General features: G+C 35.7%; 1 protein-coding gene across 4 annotated transcripts in view; it reads right to left on the minus strand.

Annotated features, from left to right (window-relative positions):
- Positions 1 to 22399, minus strand: part of N4BP2L2 (NEDD4 binding protein 2 like 2) — a 95786-nt gene that overhangs the window by 64679 nt on the left and 8708 nt on the right. For 2 of the 4 annotated variants that reach the window (XM_025363969.1, XM_025363966.1), the window contains exons 3-6: positions 19526 to 19600; positions 13607 to 13695; positions 12832 to 12908; positions 9304 to 9450 (exon numbers count right to left, since the gene is read on the minus strand). In XM_025363969.1, coding sequence (XP_025219754.1) covers positions 9304 to 9450; positions 12832 to 12908; positions 13607 to 13695; positions 19526 to 19577 — 365 coding nt within the window. In that variant the 5' untranslated portion in view covers positions 19578 to 19600. Of the gene's footprint in view, positions 1 to 8338; positions 9451 to 12831; positions 12909 to 13606; positions 13696 to 19475; positions 19601 to 22399 lie in introns of those variants that run through there. The other 2 variants (XM_025363965.1, XM_025363970.1) reach the window with 2 other exon arrangements.

Here is a 22399-nt window from a genome sequence, read left to right on the forward strand (position 1 = left end):
ATTCAATAAACAAACGGAAGAGAGGATGGACACAAATGGAGGTGGAACTCAGACTGCCTAACTCTCATAATAATGTGTTCTTCCCACTAAAATCATGCTATGAATATTTTGAAAAGCGTCCAAAACAGGTCAACAAAATAACCAAAAGAAAGTTACTGAGTTACTGAGGTTGAAGAGCCAAATAATGACCCAATATATATTATTTTCAGATAAATAATGAAAAATCATGTGAAGATATGCATCAGTACCAGCTATTCTTGATTGCTGAATACAGATAAATATGTGAAAAAAGATGCAAGCATTTGTATGTTTTCTTTTTTTAAGTTACACATAGGATTACAGTTCTTTGGAAAAAGGGTTCTAAAAAGTGATTATGAACTTTTTGTTGAATCACTTTAAGACTGGGACAAATACCTGGAGTATTCTTCTCAGATAGTCTAGAAATTCTTCTGTAAACTGTTAAAGCAACAAACTAGAACACAATCTGAAAAGAACCTTAAAAGAAATAATGAGGCCGGGCGCGGTGGCTCAAGCCTGTAATCCCAGCACTTTGGGAGGCCGAGGCGGGTGGATCACGAGGTCAGGAGATCGAGACCATCCTGGCTAACATGGTGAAACCCCGTCTCTACTAAAAATACAAAAAACTAGCCAGGCGTGGTGGCGGGCGCCTGTAGTCCCAGCTACTCAGGAGGCTGAGGCAGGAGAATGGCGTGAACCTGGGAGGCGGAGCTTGCAGTGAGCCGAGATCACGCCACTGCACTCCAGCCTGGGTGACACAGCGCGAGACTCCGTCTCAAAAAAAAAAAAAAAAAAAGAAATAATGAAAAGGCTCAACTCTGCTCTACTAATCTGTATTCTAGGATTTAATTTATTGATCATAAACCACAAATCTAAATAAAGACTACTGGTGAGGTTAAAATGGAAGAAAAGGCTCTGATATGGCATTGGATACACCAAGTTAAATGGGTGATCCTTCTTCTTTGGTGGTCTGGACATCCTTTCCTCAGCAAGTATCAAATATAACTAACTCATGCTCCATGTCCACATTTCCTATACAGGTTGAGCACTCATAATCCAAGAAGCTCCAAAATCCTGAACTTTTTGAGCACTGACATGATGCTCAAAGAAAATGTTCACTGGAGCACGTTAGATTTTCAGGTTAGATATGCTCAATCAGTATGTATTCTGCAAATATTCCAAAATCCAAAACAAAATCTGAACTCCAAAACACTTCTGGTCTCAAGCATTTCAGATAGGGATATTCAACTTTTATTACAAACTGCCCTGTAATGTTGCCCTTCTTTGATTACTGTTTCCTTTGAATCAAAAGTTTGTTGACTGTTTCAGGGAGAAGACTGGGCCTAATATCCAATAAACAGTTACTGATTCTTAGTAAAGGATAAAGCTCCTAGGACACAGTAGTGATCCCAAGATAACAAGATCCCTGGTTTTAATTTTCAAAATGTCTAGCCCATAGCTCCTATCACATTTCCTATAAACACTTCAATTTACTAATATTCTAGATAAATGTCTTAACTGTATCTCTGCCAAGGGTTACACTGAACTACATACCAATAATCTCAATACCCTTAAGTACTGCTTACCAGTTTCCTGAAAACTATGTTAATCTATTCATAAAACCAATCACATTTCTTCTTTCATGAAGTCTTTTCTATTCTAAACAAAAACTCTAATTCTAGTTTAACATTTAGAACAATGAAGAAAAAACACAAACTACTCTTAAGGAATTAAGAGAAACCAAACAAGACCCAGTTCTTCCATTTTTTTTAGTTGACTAAAACAAAATAAAGCAAATACACAACAGTAAGAATTCTATACTTCAAGATTTCCCTTGGAAAATTTAAATTATTTACAAAGGAAACTTAAGTAATTGTTTCTTTTAGTGTTTTTAGAAAATTAATTTAAAATATCATAAAAGAATAAAAAAGTTCCTATTATAGAGAAAAAGCTCCTTTAATTCTTCAAATATTCAGAAAATTTATGTAATTTCCAAGATATCTACTACTAACATACTTAAGCAGTAAGTGGACATAAAAGAAAAATAAGTAAAACCACTTACAAGTAGTATTGACTTATTTTAGGAAATACTACCTGAAAATTAATTAGGGTAAAAAAAACCCAACTTACATAATGTAACAATCCATTTATTGAACACTATACATTTCAAATGCTAATTACAATCATCAAATATTAAAATTAATTTAAAACCTTAAAGCACAACAGTATATGTAAATAATTCAATGGAAAAAAATGTTCCTGAAATATGATTAAGTGTATGGATGTTTAATTTACAGAAAGCATTTAAACATCAAATAGTATAAACTCTTTCCTTTTTTTTTTTTTTTTTTTTTTTTGAGACAGAGTCTCACTCTGTCCACTTAGGCTGGAGTGCATGGCACAATCTCAGCTCACTGCAACCTCCGCCACCCAAGTTCAAGCGATTCTCCTACCTCAGCCTCCCAAGTAGCTGGGATTACAGGCACATGCCACCACACCCGGCTAATTTTTCTATTTCCAGTAGAGACAGGGTTTCACCATGTTGGCCAGGCTGGTCTCAAACTCCTCACCTCAGGTGATTCACCTGCCTGGCCTCCCAAAGTGCTGGAATTACAGGTGTAAGCCATTGTGCCCGGCCCAACTCTTTTCAATTTTGACTTTTAAAAACAGAATTCTAAATGGCCACTTAAAGATTTATTCATTCAACTTCCGTGATAAATCAACATACCTTATAACCTTATAAAATAAAGATACCATAAAGATGGAATCAACTCTTCACTGGAATTTCTTTTTAATCTTGGAAAAACACTAAATCAAAAAAAAAAAAGGGATAACTATGTGGTTTAAAAATAATACAGGGTTACAGTCGATAAATGTCTAACATAGATTTGAATCACAGTTTTATCTCTTTCTAGAGAAATCATTTTGGATAAGTTGTTTAACCTAAATTTTTGTTTTCTCTTTCTAAAACCATTGTAGAATTGTGAAAATTTAGAGACTGTAACAATCACATTTAGATGGGGGCCTAGCACTGATGGGCATTAAATAAACAGCAGTTATTTAAATGGATATTAAGACTTTTTGCTACAAAATTCCTACTGTTTGTTGCAGCAGCATTGCATCATATAAGGAACCACTTGTAAAAATTTAACGCAAAATAGTTATCAGCTTTCCTTCAAAATCATTCAGTTAAGGGCAACCAGCAATCATGACATAATAGTGAATTCTGTAACAGTGAATTTCAACCTAGTGCTTATCAATTAACATCCATCATCATATAATTAAGTTAATGTAAATATTTTTTCAAATCCGTACATTCAGGTTCCATGCCATGTTATGGATTCCCCACCAATGATTAACACAATAGATTTTTATAAATCTTTCCAGCCATTTTCGTATCTAAATTCTACCTAACCCACAGGGTCAGGAAACTAAATGCAGAGCTGGTGGTCTGTAAGTTTAACTTGGTTAAGTAAGGCTCAGAAGGAACAACAAGTTCAGTAGAATACAGGAGGGAAAAAGATATTATCTCCAGCTTTGCCAGTCACTTACCATCCCATCATCTTCATTAAAATATTATGAGGTTACAGGAGGATAGCTGAGCAAAAAACGAAGAGAATGAAAGAAAACATGTATACAAGAAAAGACTATGAAAGAAAAAGAAATACGATTTTTAAGATTAAGAAAAACCGAAAAAAAAAAATGAAGAGACATTCTGAAAGCTGTATAATTATAATTACCAATTGTAAATTAACACCAAGAATAAAACTTTAATTTTACATGTATCATCTGAAAACAGTTACAACTGAAAAATAAGAAAATAATCCAAATAATAAAGTATATTTTAATGGACTCTACTAAAACACAATTTCAACCACAAATAACCACATTATTCTTTTTCCCTTAGTTACTAGCAAAACTTAGAGGCAAACCCAACAGCTCCTTTCAAAATATTTCAATCTTCCCATTGATTTACAAAAAGTAGTTCAATTACCAAAAAAAAAAAGGAAATGGAAGTATTAAAAACCAAACCAACACTTCCATGTGAAGTCTTCAGTTACTCACCAATTGCTAATGCAATTGTGTCTAGTTTTGAGATTAGGAATCAGACTACGCCTGTGTCCGTGCTACAGAAAAATAATCTATTTTTTTTCACACTGAAATTTAAGAGAACTTATTAAAGTTAACATATTGCATTTTAGGAAGTGAATTATAATGTGTAATTATTACAATTATCACAACTGGAATGTGACAGGGTTATTTTTCACAGAGCAAAAATTTGTCAGAAGGAGAAGGAAGAAAAAGAGATTATGAATGATTAAATGAATTTCTATTGGATGTATAAAAAGTCAAAACTTTTCAACACACACAGCTTAGCTACTAGAATTAGTAACTATTTACTCTTGAGACTCTCTTTCCAGTTATTTGTGCTACTCCTTCTTCTTGTTCTTGTGCATAAAGAGTGATAATATATTAAGAATTTCTGTAGCAGATATTCCAAATTACTGCTTACACACATGTATATTCTATTACAAAAATTACACCACTCAATGTAGTCTAAATTATTGAGAGTCAATTCTAACCATTCTTTTACAATGTTTTCTGAACTTAGTTGCAGACAATCATAATTATTAGCTTTTCAAGGTTTGCTCTGAAACTTACAAACCATGCAAAAGTGAAAACTTACGCTTAACATATTTGGCAATTTGAATCAACTAAATTGAATCAATCTAAATACTGCTTTGCAAAGTAAAAAAGGAATCAAAACGACACATAAGACAATCACTAATCCCTATATTTTTAGGATCTATTTCAAGAAATTTAATACTACTTCTTACCATCCTAAGGATAGTGTAAGAAGAAAATACAGTATACATACAGGGAAGCCAACTGTTTTAATGATACCTTAACTTTAAAAATAAAGATTTGCATGCCAATCTTATCACCAAACGTTCATTAATCCCTTAATACAATCTCTCCTCAGAAAATTTACAAAGATAGAGCTGACAACTTTAATAGGAAAAATTTTAATTTATAAAAATTGTAGCTCCTAAAACTTAACTCTAAAAATCACCAACTTAACTTACTCCTGCTGCTGCCACCAAATTATTCATTCTGAATGTTCTGAATTATTTATTCTGAATCATAAGCTAAGACTTTGTTATGATTATAGACTAAGACACTGTTCAACGTGGATTGCAAATCTTAAGAAAAAAAAAACAACAATACAACTTTAGCCCTTATTAGTTATTGTATTCATATCAGAATACATTAAACTTCAATAAAGACTGGCAAGTCTATCTGGTCAAGGCACTAAAACACACAACTACATTTCCTCTACATTTTCCAAAGAGACCACCAGCAATTTTCTTTATAAATACTTAGAAAACCAGTCTCACAAAAATCAGACATTTTTGCAATAAAAATATTCAAGTATAGCCAATACAAACATTTCATATCCTCTTAAATCATAAACTTTCAAAACTTATCTATATGTAAAACTGGAAAATTCCAGAATCTATATTAATTAGACAAGAGATAAGCAAAGTTCAAATACTTAAATCACTCACTACAACAATTAAAAAAGTTCAATCTTTTGTAAATAATCTTACTTTTAAAACAAAAATACGAAAAAGCTAACATTATCTTTTACAAAGATAAATACTGAAAATAAAGATTACCTGGTTAAAAAGCAGTACCAAAATTTCAACTTAAATACCACACAAGAATTTTTACTAAAATTATGAAACATAAAAAACTGTATATTCATTTACCACAAAAAAGTAACTTTTACACTAAACCCATGGAACAAAAGAACAACTAAATATAATTTAATCTTATTGAACCAAACTAGAAGTTGTATTCTACTTAACTAAGATGTACTCCATCTTAGTTAAATATGATTAATATCTACTTTAATTCTTTGTGATGGAGATGGTTAGAATGGGGTATAGCAGCAGGGGTCTATTCCACTAACACTGTATCTGGCTGGTGCCTGTAATTCCAGCTACTAGGTAAGCTGAGGCAGGAGGATTACTTGAGACCAGTTCAAGTCCAGTCTCTACAATAGAAAGAGACCTCCTCTCTTAACCCCGCCCCCCAAAAAAGACTGGCTGAATAGAATTTTGATGAAAAATTGTAAATTTCACATTTTTATAGATTTTTAAATACCAAGCAATGACTTTAAATAGTGATTTTAGTATTTCCACTGCATATTCATTCCTCCATTCTGTTTTAAATTAAAATCAGCCACAATGTTTAGGAAAACAACTATTTTTCCGCCTTAAAAAAACCAACTAGGCCAGGTGTGGTGGTTCACGCCTGTAATCCCACCCACTGCTTTGGGGGGCAGGCAGACCACTTGGGGTCAGGAGTTCCACACCAGCCTGGCCAACATGGTGAAACACCGTCTCTACTAAAAATACAAAAATTATCTGGGTATGGTGGCACGCGCCTGTAATCCCAGCTACTGGGGAGGCTGAGGCAGGAGAATCGCTTGAACCCGGGAAGCGGAGGTTGCAGTGAGCTGAGATCGTGCCACTGTACTCCAGTCTGGGAGACAGAGCAAGAATCTGCCTCAAAACAAAAAAACAAACAAAAAAAAACCACTAAAGCTAGTGCAGTAGCTCATGCCATAAACTCAGCACTTTGTGAGCATCACTTGAGGCCAGGAGTACAAAACCAGTTTGGGCAACATGGCAAGACGCCATCTCCATAAAAAAAAAATTTTTTTTTAATGCAAAACAAGCCAGGTGTGGTGGTGCATGCTTGAAGTCCCAGCTACTTGGGATGCTGAGAAAGGAGGACCCCTTGAGCCTAGGAGTTCAAGGTTACAGAGAGCTATGGTCATGCCACCACACTGCATCCAGCACATGTAGCAGGACAAGACCTTGTTTGTTTAATTCTGAGTAAGAATGTTAGTTTTCCTGCTTCAGTAAGATTTATTTATTTATTTGGACCTCGTAATGCAACAGTAGCCGTCTCACTAACATTATAGTGTAAAAAAATTAATTGGTAATGACAAATGATCTCTAAATGATTATTATTTAGTAGTTGGAACTAGAAGATGAAGTCTAAAATAAAATCTGGAAATTTATTAAAATAAACTTAATATGAACATATTTCCTCATAATGTTTCTCCCAAAGGCAATCCTCTACTTTCTGAAAATAAATGATTAAAAGTTATTTTTAAAAACTAATTTTTTTGTTTTTGTTTTTGAGATGGAGTCTCACTCTGTCTCACAGGCTAGAGGGCAAGTGGCGCAATCTCAGGTCACTGCAAACTTTGCCTCCCAGGTTCAAGCGATTCTCCGCTCAGCCTCCCAAGTAGCTGGGATTACCGGCACACACCACCACGCCCAGCTATTTTTTGTATTTTTAGTAGAGACGGGGTTTCACTGTGTTGGACAGGCTGGTCTCAAACTCCTAACCTCAGATGATCTACCCACCTTGGCCTCCCAAAGTGCTGGATTACAGGCATCAGCCACTGTGCCAGGCCAAAAAACTAAATTTATAGTACTATTACTCTTAAGTTTATGAAGACAGAGGGAAAGGGATACATAGTCTACCTAAGAGTTGTTTCACCTGTCCCAAAATGAAATCCTTTTGTACAATTTTCAAACTGCGCTAATCTATAGAATAAAATACTTAGAAACACAAGTGCAAATACTAACAAGTATTACTCTGAAATAAAAGTATGAAAACATAGATGAAGATGTGTATATGTATATAATATACATTTACACACAAAACATGAATTAGCATATTCTTACATTGTATTTAGTTAAGATGAACAAATATATACAAACACACGTATTAAACAAGATAAAAGTAATATTCATTCAATTAACAGCACTGAATAGTACAAATAAAAACCATATTCTTATTTCACTAAAGGCAATTTAACAAAGACCTTGTTGATAGCACTGAATCTAGTTTTTGGCCTCACAACTTAAAAAGTAATATAAACATGGAGAGAATATTTAAAGTTGAAAGGAATAGTAAAAGGTTTTAAAACAAAGAAATACTATGGGATTCAAGATGCGATGGTTTAGGAGAAAGCTTAAAGGCCACAAAATATTATGTAAAACATATAAAGAATTATAATGCTTAATTTTTTTAAACAGCATTCTAATTAGCTGACGGTTTTGTAAATCAAAACTATTGAAGAAATATTTTTCATAAGACATTGGGAACAATGGTATTAAGAGAGGTAGTAGTGTTTTTTCCCTCATGTTGCAAAGAGAAATGCTTAATTATCTAGGTTAGTCGAGGTAAAGCTTGATTTGAAGGCAGGGGATGAATGACAAGACCTCTGAAATGAATTCCATCTCAGTTTTTAATCTTAAGTGAAGAAACACATCTAATAAAGAAAGCTATCCAGTGAAAGAAATATGTTTTGCTCTACAGAAAAATCAGCACTAGAAGATATTCGACAGTACAAATCCACTTAGGACCAATGTTAAACAACTGTCCAAAATATTTTTATACTAGAATTATATCACATTAAATTCAACAGAGAGAAGTGAAACATTATTAGAATCACTTTATCCCTTCAAGAACTGGCAAGCATGTGGGGTTAGGAAGATGGGTTGAGAAGGAGGATGATGACTATGTATGCGTTACAAGATGAATATGTATATTATGAAGAAAACTCCCCAGGTGATTGATATACCTACTACTATTGCTGGGGAATTTTGTTTGAAGTAAGTGATGTGCTGATTATAGCTAAGAAATAATTTTGTCACACAGATCAATCAGTTGAAATATAATTTTACCTAATGAATAGAGAAAACAGTTAAGGTGCCCTATAACAAGTTAGTATTTCTTGCATATTTAAGGTAGTGAAGGAAAAACATTAAAGTTTTATGAAAAGTTAGAGTTAGGTACGAACTATTAAAAAACTGTTCAATAGTATCTATAAAATAGATAAAGTTAGTTTAAAATTCGATTGTAGAAAAACATCCTAGCTCCTACCCACCATTCTACTACTCAGGGGTTTTCATAACAGTCAAAAGCATTACAACAAGAGAATATAAAAACATTTAAAATACAATTTCATTTAATTTTTATTTACACTTTAACAATTTGCTGGGAAATTAAACAACTTGCTGGGAAAATCCTTTGTGAGGCAATGTAGCCTTTTTTTATTTGAAACTATTTAAACTCCAAGACAGGCTCACTAACTCTTTCAAGTGCAACAACAAATGTGTTAGCTGAAAATAGCTAATTTAATTATTATTTGTGACACAGACATGATTATGTGAGTCAAGAGAGCCTCCCCACCTCTGTCTCCCCTGTGGAGGAGGAGGTCTTTGTGTGCTTTTGTGTGATGGTTCCACTGAATTCATTACAATAGAAATGGACATTTGATATTCATAACGATCCAACATCTGAGCAATCTTCTTTCGAGACACACCATGTTTATTCCTCCTAACAAAAAAGAAAAGGATTATAAATCTTTGTTGCAGAATGTACAGGCTTAGAGATTAACTGTTTTAGAAAAAAAGTATACAAATTCTAAACAATATTTTGCAAATAAACAGAATATATGTTTCATCTGTCCACATTTTACGTAAAAAGATTTATTAAAAACTCAATGCTTTTATCAATACTTTAAAAAGGTAAAAGGATTCCATATATCACAGAAAAATGTTAATTACATCCTCTTCACATAGAACTACCTATTTATGTACTAAGCCTGCTGACTATATCCCCTTGTTAGTAACAAAATTAAAGATTATGAGATACTGTTTTAAGAATTACAGAAAGATTGAGTGGACTTCTAGGACTTACGAAAGTAGAAGTAAAATATCACTTTTTAGAACTTATTAATGACGGTTCGTACCACATTTTAAAAATTTATTATCAACACCAAATTAATATCAGAGACACAATTTGAACATCTCTTACAAACATAATGTTGAGTGAAATAAATTAGACACAATGAATATAAACTATATGATTCCATATATATATATACACACATATATATATATCTTATACATAAGTAATATAAAGGTTTGATAAAAGGCAAAACTAAGGTATGGTATTTTTTTTAACCTTGCCCCTGCCCCCTAAACTATGATATTAAGGTCAAAGATATTATGGCAAAACTTTAAAGAAAAGAAAGATTACGATTACCCAGGCAAAACAATGGTTACCTTTAGAGAATAAAAGGTAACTGTGACTGGGAAGAGGAATGCAAAGAGCTTCTGAGGTGCTGGTAATGCTCCCATGACGTAAATGATAGCTAAACGTGTGTTGATCTTGTAAGAACTTTGTTAAATTACATATTTATATTTATGTATTTTTCTGTATGTGAGGTTATATAACACTAAAAAGTGGTTTAAAATTTATTCTGGACCCTCAAAGAACTTCTGACAACTTATTTTACCCTCATAGTTTCCTGTAACTTGACCTGGACATGACAAAACATACAGAAAACATATTTTACATTTATCATTCTATATGTACAAATGCCAATTTACTTATCTCGAAAAAAGGCCAGAAATGTTTACTTTTCAAAGCTGATGTCTACATTCAAGATAAGAAGAAAAAGCAAAAAAGATAGGAAAAAAAATGAGATGAAGTTGAAAATTGGCAAGATGTGACTAAACCTGGCTGGGTGCAGGGACTCACACCTGTAATCCCAGCACTTTGGGAGGCTGAGGCCGGCCGATCGCTTGAGCCCAGGAGTTCAAGAGCCCAGTATGGGCAATATGGTGAAATCCTCTCTCTACCAAAAAAATACATATAAATACAAAAATTAGCTGGGCATGGTGGTGTACACTTGTAGTCCCAGTTACTCCCAAGGTGGGTAGATTGCTTGAGCCCAGGAGGCAGAGGTTGTAGTGAGCCAAGATCATCACTACAAGCCGGGTGCAGTGGCTCACACCCGTAATCCCAGCACTTTTGGGAGGCCAGGGCGGGTGGACTGCTTGAGGTCAGGAGTTCGAGACCAGCCTAACCAACATGGTGAAACCCCATCTTTACTAAAAATACAAAAAACAGCCAGGCATGGTGGCAGGCGCCTGTATGCCCAGCTACTCGGGAGGTTGAGGCAGGAGAATCGCTTGAACCTGGGAGGCAGAAGTAAGCTGAGATTGCCCCACTGCACTCCAGCCTGGGCAACAAAATGAGACTCTGTCTGAAAAAAATAAAAACAGATCACTACTGCACTCCAGCCTGGGTGACAGTAGTGGACCCTGTCTCAAAAAATATTTAAAAAAAAAAAAAAAAAGATTAAATCCGTAAGATGTGAAGACTTATGATTCAATCAATTCTTCTAAAAAATTAAACTACACCAGATATCAGCTAACATGGCTTTGTTATATAAAGGTGAATTTATAATAAGAAAATAATAAATTTTAACAATTCCTCAAAAATGTAATGAAGCCATAACTGCATAGCATTTTATCATTCATTTATTCAGCATTACTCAAATACTTTTAATTTTTAAGCTTCTGTCTCTTTCACTTCAGGTGTGATACACACACACACCTAGGCAGGCAAAAAATACCAGATATTAACACTAATAAATCTATCTATCTATACACGAACACACAGCATACAAATGAGAAAGAGAAAGTAGCCAAAGGAATGAAAGGCAAGAGGGAAATAAATTAGTTTGACCCCATACACAGAGTAACAGCTTGAAGCAAACTGAGGTAGGTGGAGAAAAACTAGTTTAAAAAAAAGATGGGTGAAGGCTGCATATCTCTGTGAATATACAGAAAAACACTGAATTGTATGCAATTAAACAGGTGAATTGTAAGGGTATGTGAATTATATCACAATAAAGTTGTTACCTAAAAATAGATGTCAGGAGGTGGGGACAAGGAAGAGACTAGAAGTAAAAAAAAAAAAAAAAAAAAAAAGGCCAGGCACGGTGGCTCACGAGGTCAGGAGATCTAGACCATCCTGGCTAACACAGTGAAACGCTGTCTCTACTGAAAATACAAAAAATTAGCTGGGCGTGGTAGCGGGTGCCTGTAGTCCCAGCTACTCGGGAGGCTGAGGCAGGAGAATGGCGTGAACCCAGGAGGTGGCGCTTGCAGTGAGCCAAGATCACGCCACTGCACTCCAGCCTGGGCAACAGAGCGAGATTCCATCTCAAAAAAAAAAAGGAATAACAGTCAGGAAACGCTGTGATATGAAGGGAAAAGGTAAATGTAGGTACAAATGGAAGAGTAGGACTGAAAATAATAGAAGTCCACAATCTCTCACCACAAATACTGAAATCTGGTAAGCTGTGAAAACTCAGTTCTCCACTGACTCATTTGGCAGCAAACTCTAACCAGATCATACACATTTGGCAGCACAACTTAATGAGAACTGACTTTACGTTATGCTGATTCTTTGTCATTTACTTGAATTGACTAGTCATGATTTGCTGCAGAAATATTAAGATGTTTAATTATAACATGCTCCCTCACACTCTGAAAAGGGAGTTAAGATTAGGTATCTATGTACTACACTACCTTTCTAAAATCGCTAAAACCTAAATTCCAAAACACATTGTTTCCAAGGATCTTGGTATAGCATTATGGTCCCGCAGTTGAAAAGACAGAAAAGTGGGAGCAACATGAAAGCACAAAGTAAAAAGCTGATGGGACCTAAAATGGGTAGGAGATGAAGGTGGAAGGACAATGCAGAGAAGTGGCCTAGCCAAAAACCAGAGAAAAAAGATCCTCACATTTTACCGTCAGTTTCCTGAACCTACACTTGTATTCAATAAACTGTGAAATGATGTTGGAAATCACAAAAGAAAGAAGAAAAGTTAAGGATTCAATAAAAATTCGAGTGTCTTACTTTTCTAATTCTTCAGGATCAAATTTCCACCAAGTTTCAGGTTCATGAAACTCTACTCTGTATCCTTTTCCTATGGCCTACACAAAGGAAAGGAAAAAAACCCAGAGAAGTACTTCTTAAAGTAAAAAGAAGGCAGATGGATAAATTTCATTTCAACAATACTATGAACTTGCTCGACCAAGAAAAATGATGCTTTATAAAATAATACAGTTTATAAAATTTAAGACTACTTAACTGGATAAATTTTGATTACTATTCTCAAGGAAACTCAAAACTAACAAGATGAGGCTGGGCATGGTGGCTCACGCCTGTAATCCCAGCACTTTGGGAGGCCAAGGACGGCAGATTGCCTGAGCTCAGGAGTTCGAGACCAGCCTGGCCAATATGGTGAAACCCTCTCTCTACTAAAACTATAAAAATTAGCTGGGCATAGGGGCAGGCGCCTGTAATCGCAGCTACTCAGGAGGCTGAGGCAGGAGAATCACTTGAACTGGGGAGGCGGAGGTTGCAGTGAGTCGAGATGGTGCCACTGCACTCCAGCCTGGGCGACAGAGCAAGACCCCGTCTCAAAAAAACAAACAAAAAAAATTAACAAGATGAACATGTTCCTTAAAAAAACATCATTTACAATTTTTTAAAAAACTAAGCAAACCAATAAACCTTTTTAGAAAACAAAGGACAAATGTTTTAATAATCAAGATCAAACCAGCCCAAATTTTAGAATGTGAAAAAATTGACAATAAAAAATAAAAACTTTCTCATATTTCATATTTACCACTTCCACATATGGCTTCATTTCCCAAGCTTGTATATTAGTGTTATCTATTATAACTGGAGATCTTCCCTGATCGATAGCTTGTTTCGCTGAAATAAAATATAAATTTAAAAATAAAAAAAACAGATTAGGTTAAAATACACAAAATAAAAGTTAAACATTTATTGTTAAGAAATGTACTACATCTCTTTACTTAAAACCGAAACTATGCAATCTCTTCAGTCAGTGTCATGAAAAAAGAACTCCACTAGATTGAAAGGGAATTAAAGGACATAACCATATGCCAGGTGTATTCTCCAGAATGGATGCTAGCTTTGACAAACTGGCTCTGAAGGGCATTTTGCTGAACTTACAGCTAATAAAGCTTTCAAGTCTAGAACTAACTTTCACTTACGGGAAATGTAAGAGATGAACAATTTACATCTGAATATAGACTAAGTAAGAGAAGAGGTGAAAAATTATTTTGACATGGAAGGATGAAGATTATTAAATGAAAATGGCAAGTAACAAGACAATAGTTAAATATAATCCTATTTAGGTCAAAAGAATTGGGGAAGATTTATGGAGATATTAAAAGTGGTCACCTGTAGATGGTAAGAATATTTTCATTTAATATTTTATCTGTATTTTCTCTTTTTTGGGAAAGTTACTGCAAATGATTATCTGTATTTTCTAATTTTCTACAATGTACAAATAATGCTTTTGAAATAAGGCTCATGTTTTTGAAAAGTTATAGATTTAAGTCATTACTTACCAGCAAAACTTTATATACCAAGTAGCTAAAAATCATAGTTCAACTGACTTTGTGGATATTTCTTAGAATTACGGCTTCAAATTGGGAGTTGCGGTAGAATGGAACTTTTCTAAACTATTATCTCCCATCCAAATGCCATCTTTTCTACCAAGAGATAAGAATCACTATCACAAGGCTGGGCGCAGCGGCTCACACCTGTAATGCCAGCACTTTGGGAGGCCAAGGCGGGAGGATCACGAGGTCAGGAGTTCGAGACCAACCTGGCCAATATGGTGAAACCCCATCTCTATTAAAAATACAAAAATTAGCTGGGCGTGGTAGTGGGCGCCTGTAGTCCCAGCTACTCAGGAGGCTGAGGCAGAAGAATCGCTTGAACCCTGGAGGCAGAGGGTGCAGTGAGCCGAAATCGTACCACTGCATTCCAACCTGGGCGACAGAGCAAGATTCCATCTCAAAAAAAAAAAGAATCACTGTCACAAGAAGCCACTGTTAATGACAGGAGTATGTATATCTCTGAGATATACGAGAGAAGAAAAATAATTAAGAACCCTTGATAAATTTAAAAAACTAAGGCCAGGTGCAGTGGCTCAGGTCTGCAATCCCAGCACTTTGAAAGGCCAAGGTGGGGTGGATCACCTGAGGTCAGGAGTTCAAGACCACCCTGGCCAAAATGGTAAAACCCCGTCTCTACTAAAAATACAAAAATCAGCCAAACTTGGTGGTGTGCGCGTGTAGTCCCAGCTACTTGGGAGGCTGAGTCACAAGAATTGCTTGAACCTTGTGAAGTGGAGGTTGCCATGAGCCAAGATCGCGCCATAGCACTCCAGCTTGGGCAAGAGAGTAAGACTATGTCTCAAGAAAAAAAAAAAAAGAAAGAAAAGAAAAAGGCCGGGCATGGTGGCTCACACCTATAATCCTAGCACTTTGGGAGGCCAAGCTGGGTGGATCACAAGGTCAGGAGTTCAAGACCAGCCTGGCCAAGATGGTGAAACCTCATCTCTACTCAAAATACAAAAATTAGTTGAGTGTGGTGGCAGGCGCCTGTAATAATCCCAGCTACTCAGTAGGCTGAGGAAGAGAACTGCTTAAACCCGGGAGGCAGAGGTTGCAGTGAGCCAAGATCACACCACCGCACTACAGCCTGGGTGACAGAGCAAGACTCTGCCTCAAAAAAAAAAAAAATTAAAAGGCTGAAGCAAAACCAAACATCATATGTTCTCACTCACAAGCAGGAACTAAGCTATGAGGATCCCAAGGCATAAGAATGACGCAACTCTGGAAACTCAGGGGGAAAGGGTGGGAAGGAGGTGAGGGATAAAAGACTACAAAGAGGGTGCAGTGTATACTGCTTGGGTGATGAGTGCACCAAAATCTCACAAATCACCACTAAAGAACCTACTCATGTAACCAAACACCTCCTGTTCCCCACTACACTATGGGGAAAAAAAGGCTGAAGCAAAATGCAAAGATATGGAAGTTTTCTCAGGAGTTAGAATTCAAACCACTAAGTTCAACAGAATGAAAACATTTATACAGATGTCTAGGACAGACAGAATGCTAAAGGTCAGTTAGAATAATCACTATGGGGAAATACATATTTGGGAGATGTCTCTAAACACCAAAAGAAATTTAGAATTTGGGTCATAAATAGGTGCCATCATCTATTAGTGCTAGCTTGGTGCTAGCACCAAGACACTACCATCTCCCACTGCTCTGTCTCTAATCATAATGATCAAATCTTCCATTCAAAACCTTATTAAAATTATTCTCCTAATGTCTGATACGCTCACACATCTAAGGAGTTGTGTTTTAGAAAGTAAGTTTTTATTGACCAAATAAATTTCTGATTTGTAGGAATGGGGAGATTATCTTCTTTCCATTATCATCCAATACCATAGTCTAGTACATTTCACGAGAAAAGAGCTCCTAAGTAAAAACACGTCTGAGTACCCAAATAATGGGAATAGTTTTCTTAAACAAATGAACTATCACGCTGTAAGAAAGAGAAGAATTACGCTTTGGAGATGTTTTCCATTTTTAGGTGTTCTAAAATTAATTTAGATTATTTTAATAATAAATATGAAGCAGATTTTCATAGAATGGTGCCTAGTATTTAAAGATATTCAAGTCCATATTTATTGTCCCAGTTTAGTAAGATACCACTACTCCATTTAACACATATAATTAACATAATACAAATGACATAAACATTTTAATGAAATATTCTGTACTAGTTTGTGTTTTTTGAGACAGAATCTTGCCCTGTCACCCAGGGTGGAGTGCAGTAGCACAATCTCAGCTCACTGCAGCCTTGACCTCCCTGGCTCAAGTCATCTTCCTATCTCAGCCTCCCAAGTAGCTGGGACTACAGGTGTGCACCACCACGCCTGGCTAATTTTTATACTTTTTGTAGAGATGGGGTTTCATCATGTCGCCCAGGCTGGTCTCTAACTCCTGGGCTCAAGTGATCCGCCCGCCTCGGCCTCCCAAAGTGCTGGGATTATAGGCATGAGCCACCACACCCAGCTATGCTAGTATTGTAATGAGAAAAAAAAGTCCCACACAAATAAACTTACTAGTTCACCAAAGGTATACTGGCTCTGCCCTGTCTATTCATTCAACTTATCAACTAATCTTGTTCCCCTTAACTTTAGGCCAGTAACCCCAAACATTTTCAGAATTGCAATCCCATCATTATTTGATTTGAGCAACAATGTTCTATGGCATTAAAAAAATTTAAAAATTAGTGTTGTTTGAGATTGCTATGCCACTCTCCAATATATTGGAGAAATTCTAGAGAGTTATAAAATCAACACTAGGAAACAGTCTTACGATCGAATTTATCCTTGTGAAACTATAAATTGTAACAGAGTGAAAACTTTTTACTCGAAAACACCCTCAGCCAGGCACTGTGGCTCATTCAAAATTCTACAAAGTTTTTAAAAAAAATAGCTGGGTGTGCTGGTACATGTATGTAGTCCCAGCTACTTGCCTGTAGTCCTAGTTACTCAGGAGGCTGAGGCAAGAGGATCTCTTGAGCCCAGGAGCTCAAGGCCACACTGAGTTATGATTGTGTCACTACACTCTAGCCTGGGCAACAAAGCAAGACCCCATCTCTAAAACACACACACAAACATCCTCACTGAAATTCCTTACTGTATTTGACAAACAAAAAGAAAAGCATTACTATTTTTCTTGTATATATTAGACTTTAGGGCAACCCTAGTTGGTAGCTTTGAGGTAAGTTCTTCATTACAGAATAATTCTATTAAACATAGAAGGAATAACTAACCTAAAAATCACCATTTTGCAATTCTGAATGAAGTAACTGACTCAGGAAACAATTTATTGTTGGATAAAACCATCATATATAAGGTTAATAGGGAACTTGATAACAGACAGAGGGAAAAGGTTGTCCCTGTGAAGCTACTGATTAAGCTCACTATTACTAAGAATAGGACAACCAAATATCTGCTTGCCAAAAAAAAAAAAAAAAAAAGGTTGAACCTAATCAAGCCTCTATTCTAGAGCTAATTTCCATTCACATAAAACAAAGAAGAGGAGCAAGTTCAATCAATGGTTAACACCAAGAAGCAAATAGACAACTACAGCATAAGCAACCTAGTTTCTGTAACAATAGTGTAAGGGTTAAAAGAGGGAAAATGTTATGGTTTAACTTAATAAAATAAAACAAAATGCATTTTGAGGACTTGGTTGGATTCCAATTCAAACAAAATAACTTTGAAGAGATTTTTAGGACAACAGAGGAAATTCAATTACACACTAGGTTACATGACCTGAAGGAACTGGCATTTTTTAATATGTGTGATAACGGCAATGAAGTGAAAGATGTAATTAAGTAAAAAAGTTAATTTGAAATGTATAAAGTATGATATCTAGAATTTGCTTTAAATAGAGGAAGGGGTAAAAACAAAAAGATAAAAGCCCATATACCAAAATCTTAGTAACTGATAATTCTGGGTGATGGGTCTATGAGGTTCATTACAGTCTCTTTAATCTCTTTGAACTTTTTCATAATAAAAGCTATCTGTTTAATCATCAATCCACCCTTCTTTTAAAATAACATTGTATATATATTTACTTATAGTTCAGATGAAGTTTTCAATTCTTACTATATATCAGAATCATCTGGAGAACTTTCAAAACAAAAAATATCAATGTTTAGGCCCCACCCCAGATCAATTAAACCAAAATATCTAGGGCTGAGGTCAGGCACACTTTTGTCTATTTTTTTTTTTTTTTTTTTTTTTTTTGCTTTTTTTTGAAGTCCCCAAGAAATTCAAAAGTGTAGCCCAGGTTAAGAATCCCTATTAATGATAAACAAAAACTGACCCATGTCCACTAAAAAAATGTATTAAGTAGATTTCTTTTCTTTTTTTTTTTTTTTTGAGATGGAGTTTCGCTCTTGTTGCCCCCCAGGTTGGAGTGCAATGGCACAATCTTGGCTCACTGCAACCTTTACCTCCTGGGTTCAAGTGATTCTCCTGCCTCAGCCTCCCAAGTAGCTGGGATTACAGGCATGTGCTACCACGCCCAGCTAATTTTTTTTATATTTAGTAGAGGTTTCACCCTGTTGGTCAGGCTGGTGTTGAACTCCTGACCTCAGGTGATCTGCTCACCTTGGCCTCCCAAAGTGCTGGGATTACGGGCGTGAGCCACCACGCCCAGCCTTAAGTAGGTTTCTTGTAGAGCAATATTGAGAAAAACTTTTAATATTCACAACCAGTATATTAAGCCTTGGAAAACATTAGCATTATTCTCAGGGAAATAACTTTGGGACCACATAACAATGGTACAGATTCACAGTTCTCTGAATTTACTCATCAAGTACAAAATAAAGCCTCTTAAATATCCCACACTGCTATCATTTTATCAGCTTATACTGATACACTATTTACAGTTTACAAGGCATTTTATCTAAATTCTCTGCTTTCCACAAAAACCCTGATCACGTAGGGCAAGTATAATTATCACCTCTAACAGATGAAGAAATTTTACCATTCAACTGGTTAAAAACCTAAGTTGAGAATAAAATCTAGGTCTTTTGACTCTGAGCCAAACATTCTACCCCGGGAAATTTGGCCCAAAACAAACCTCTGTTCTGGTTCCAGTCATGGGCATCACCAAGTTGATTAACATTATACCTGTACCCATCTTGATGGTGAAAATAGTCATCAGTGCTGAACACAATGCCATCCCGATTCTGACCAAGCAGAATTCTGTTAACAAAAGAAATCATAAAGGTGCCATTTACAAAATCTATAACCATCAGAAATAAATACAACTGAAATAAATCACACAGGAGAGGTTATTAAATGAATTTCTGATACTTACCTGAAAGTATATTACGAACCTAATAGTCTAAGAGCTGACTAATCTTACAAAGATTTCAGATTTCAAATCATTTCACACTTAAATCTACACAATTACAGACACTAACAAAACTTTTTTTTTTCCAAGATGGAGTCTCATTCTGTTGCCCAGGCTGGAGCGCAGTGGCACAATTTTGGCTCACTGCAACCTCCATTTCCTGGGTTCAAGTGATTCTCCTGCCTCAGTCTACTGAGTAGCGGGATTACAGGCATGCGCCACTATGCCCGGCTATTTTGTGTATTTTTAGTAGAGACGGGGTTTCACTATGTCGGTCAGGCTGGTCTTGAACTCCTGACCTCATGATCCACCTGCCTCGGCCTCCCAAAGTACTGGGATTATAGGCATGAGCCACCGTGCCTGGCGGTAACAAAAACTTTTTAAAGCAGCATTTGTATTGTAACTTTTTAAAATGTTCTTTACCCAATCTCAAAATTGTATCAACTATTATCCATGTTTTCACTTCAGTAAATTTTGTATTTGTTGTCTAAAATTGCCTCAATCTAGTGCAACAGGTAACCCAAAAAGCAAGTAAGCCTAAGCAAGCAATTCATTTGGAAAAAAACATATGTGACTCTAGACAGCTTTAATAAACTCATTTCCATGAAACATATATGATCCTCCTATTACTAAGAAATAGTTGGAGGCTTAAGGTTATGGAACAATCTGTGATCCTCCAAAGTATAATCAAACTTTAAATTTTCAAGAAATTAAGTCACTAAATCAAATTAATTATTAAACACTAAATGAAAAACTCTCAGTTCAAGTCAATGATAATCAAGCTTTGCTTTGAAAATGATACTGCCTTAAATTGACAAGCACAGCAAGATTAAGAAGTACTCAGAGAGAACTCACATTACCAATGACTCAGGAAAGAAATTGGGAGTGTGCTGTGATAGGGAAAATGCAGCAAGATAATGATTTGGTGAGAGCAACAACGAAACTATTCTGTTGTTTCTCTCCTCTCCTTCAACCTTTAGGCAATTGGACACCACTGTATACTTCTGCGGGGATTGGTGGGATGGAAGGTGGAAGGAATTGAGAGTAAAAGAATATTGGCCTGGAATGATTCAAACTGACTTATTTCCTACTAAAAAAGTAGTAGGGAGGGTTTCAACTGTTAAGATGACAAGTGTCATCTCTCCATCCCTCAGCTTATAATGGTATCATATACAGTTCTCCCTCAATATCCATGGGAGATTGGTTCCAAGACCACAATTGCTGCTCAAGACCTTGATATAGAAATAGCTATTTGCATATAAACTATGCACATCCTTCCATACACTTTAACTCATCTCTGTATTACTTATAATATCTAATACAATGTGAATACTATGTAAATAGTTATTACACTGTATTGTTGAAGGAATAACGACAAGGAAATAAGTCTGTACATTTCAATTCAGACACAATATTTTTTCTCAAATACTTTCAGTCCAAGGTTCGTTGAATTCACTGATGTGGAATCAACAAAAATGGAGGGCCAGTGGTATATTTTATAAAAATAAAATCACTCATATCAAAATAAAGCAACTTAAGTGTGTAAAGGTTGGTGCGAAAGTAATCGCAGTTTTTGCCATTAAAACGCTAATTAAAAACTGCGATTACTTTTGCACAAAACTCTATTCCCACTTACAGAATTACAGTTCAAATCACTTCAGACAAACCAAATGAAAGTTAATGGTTTGGGTTGTGTGTCTGCTTCCTTGGGGGACTGGAGTTAGATTTCTTTTTCAGGCAGCCATGATTTTTCCAAAACATGTCTATATGACACATTTGGCATTTTACTGCTTATACAGATAACCCAGAATACGAAAATGCCATGATATTAGCATTCTAAAGCAAAACTCAATCACCCAAAAACAGATTTTGGTTGTAATCACATAATATCTAATTATGTTCAACAGTACCAGAAATCTAGATAACACCTTTTGTAGATACTCTATGCTTCCTTTTTTTTTTTTTTTTTTTTTTTTTTTTATTTTTTTTTTAGGTGTTTTTTTTTTTTTTTTGGAGACAGAGTCCCGCTCTATTGCCCAGGGTGGAGTGTGGTGGCATGATCTTGGCTCACTGCAACCTCCACCTCCAGAGTTCAAGCATTTCTCCTGCCTCAGCCTCCCGAGTAGCCAGGACCACAGGTGCATGGGCCTGGCTAATTTTTGTCTTTTTAGTAGAGACGGGGTTTTGCCATGTTGGCCAGGCTGGTCTTGAACTCCTGACCTCAGGTGATCCTCCCACCTCAGCCTCCCAAAGTGTTGGGGTTATAGGCGTGAGCCACCGTGCCTGGCACGGGTGATTTTTAAGATGTTAATAATATCATTCTACATGACAATCATAGTTTTTGTATCTAAGAACTGGTTTAAATTATTTCTCAAAATAAGAGGTGGAGGAGTAATAAACCAATTTATATCATTAAAACAAGTAAACATTACATATGAACAAATCTCAATGAAGAACATTTTCTTAAATATATAAATCGTAACTACAGTAAATAAGTTTAGCTTGAAAATACTTTTCCTCCCAGGCAGCATAGACTGTTCACGCATCTTTTTCAAATTCCCTGAATTACTTCAAACCATGAAGCTTTATTTTATGGACTTAAAAACACACCCATATGAATCTAGGAATATCTCAATGTCATACCAAGC

The sequence above is a fragment of the Theropithecus gelada genome, chromosome 17 (assembly GCF_003255815.1).
Source record: "Theropithecus gelada isolate Dixy chromosome 17, Tgel_1.0, whole genome shotgun sequence".
Lineage (NCBI taxonomy): Eukaryota > Metazoa > Chordata > Mammalia > Primates > Cercopithecidae > Theropithecus > Theropithecus gelada.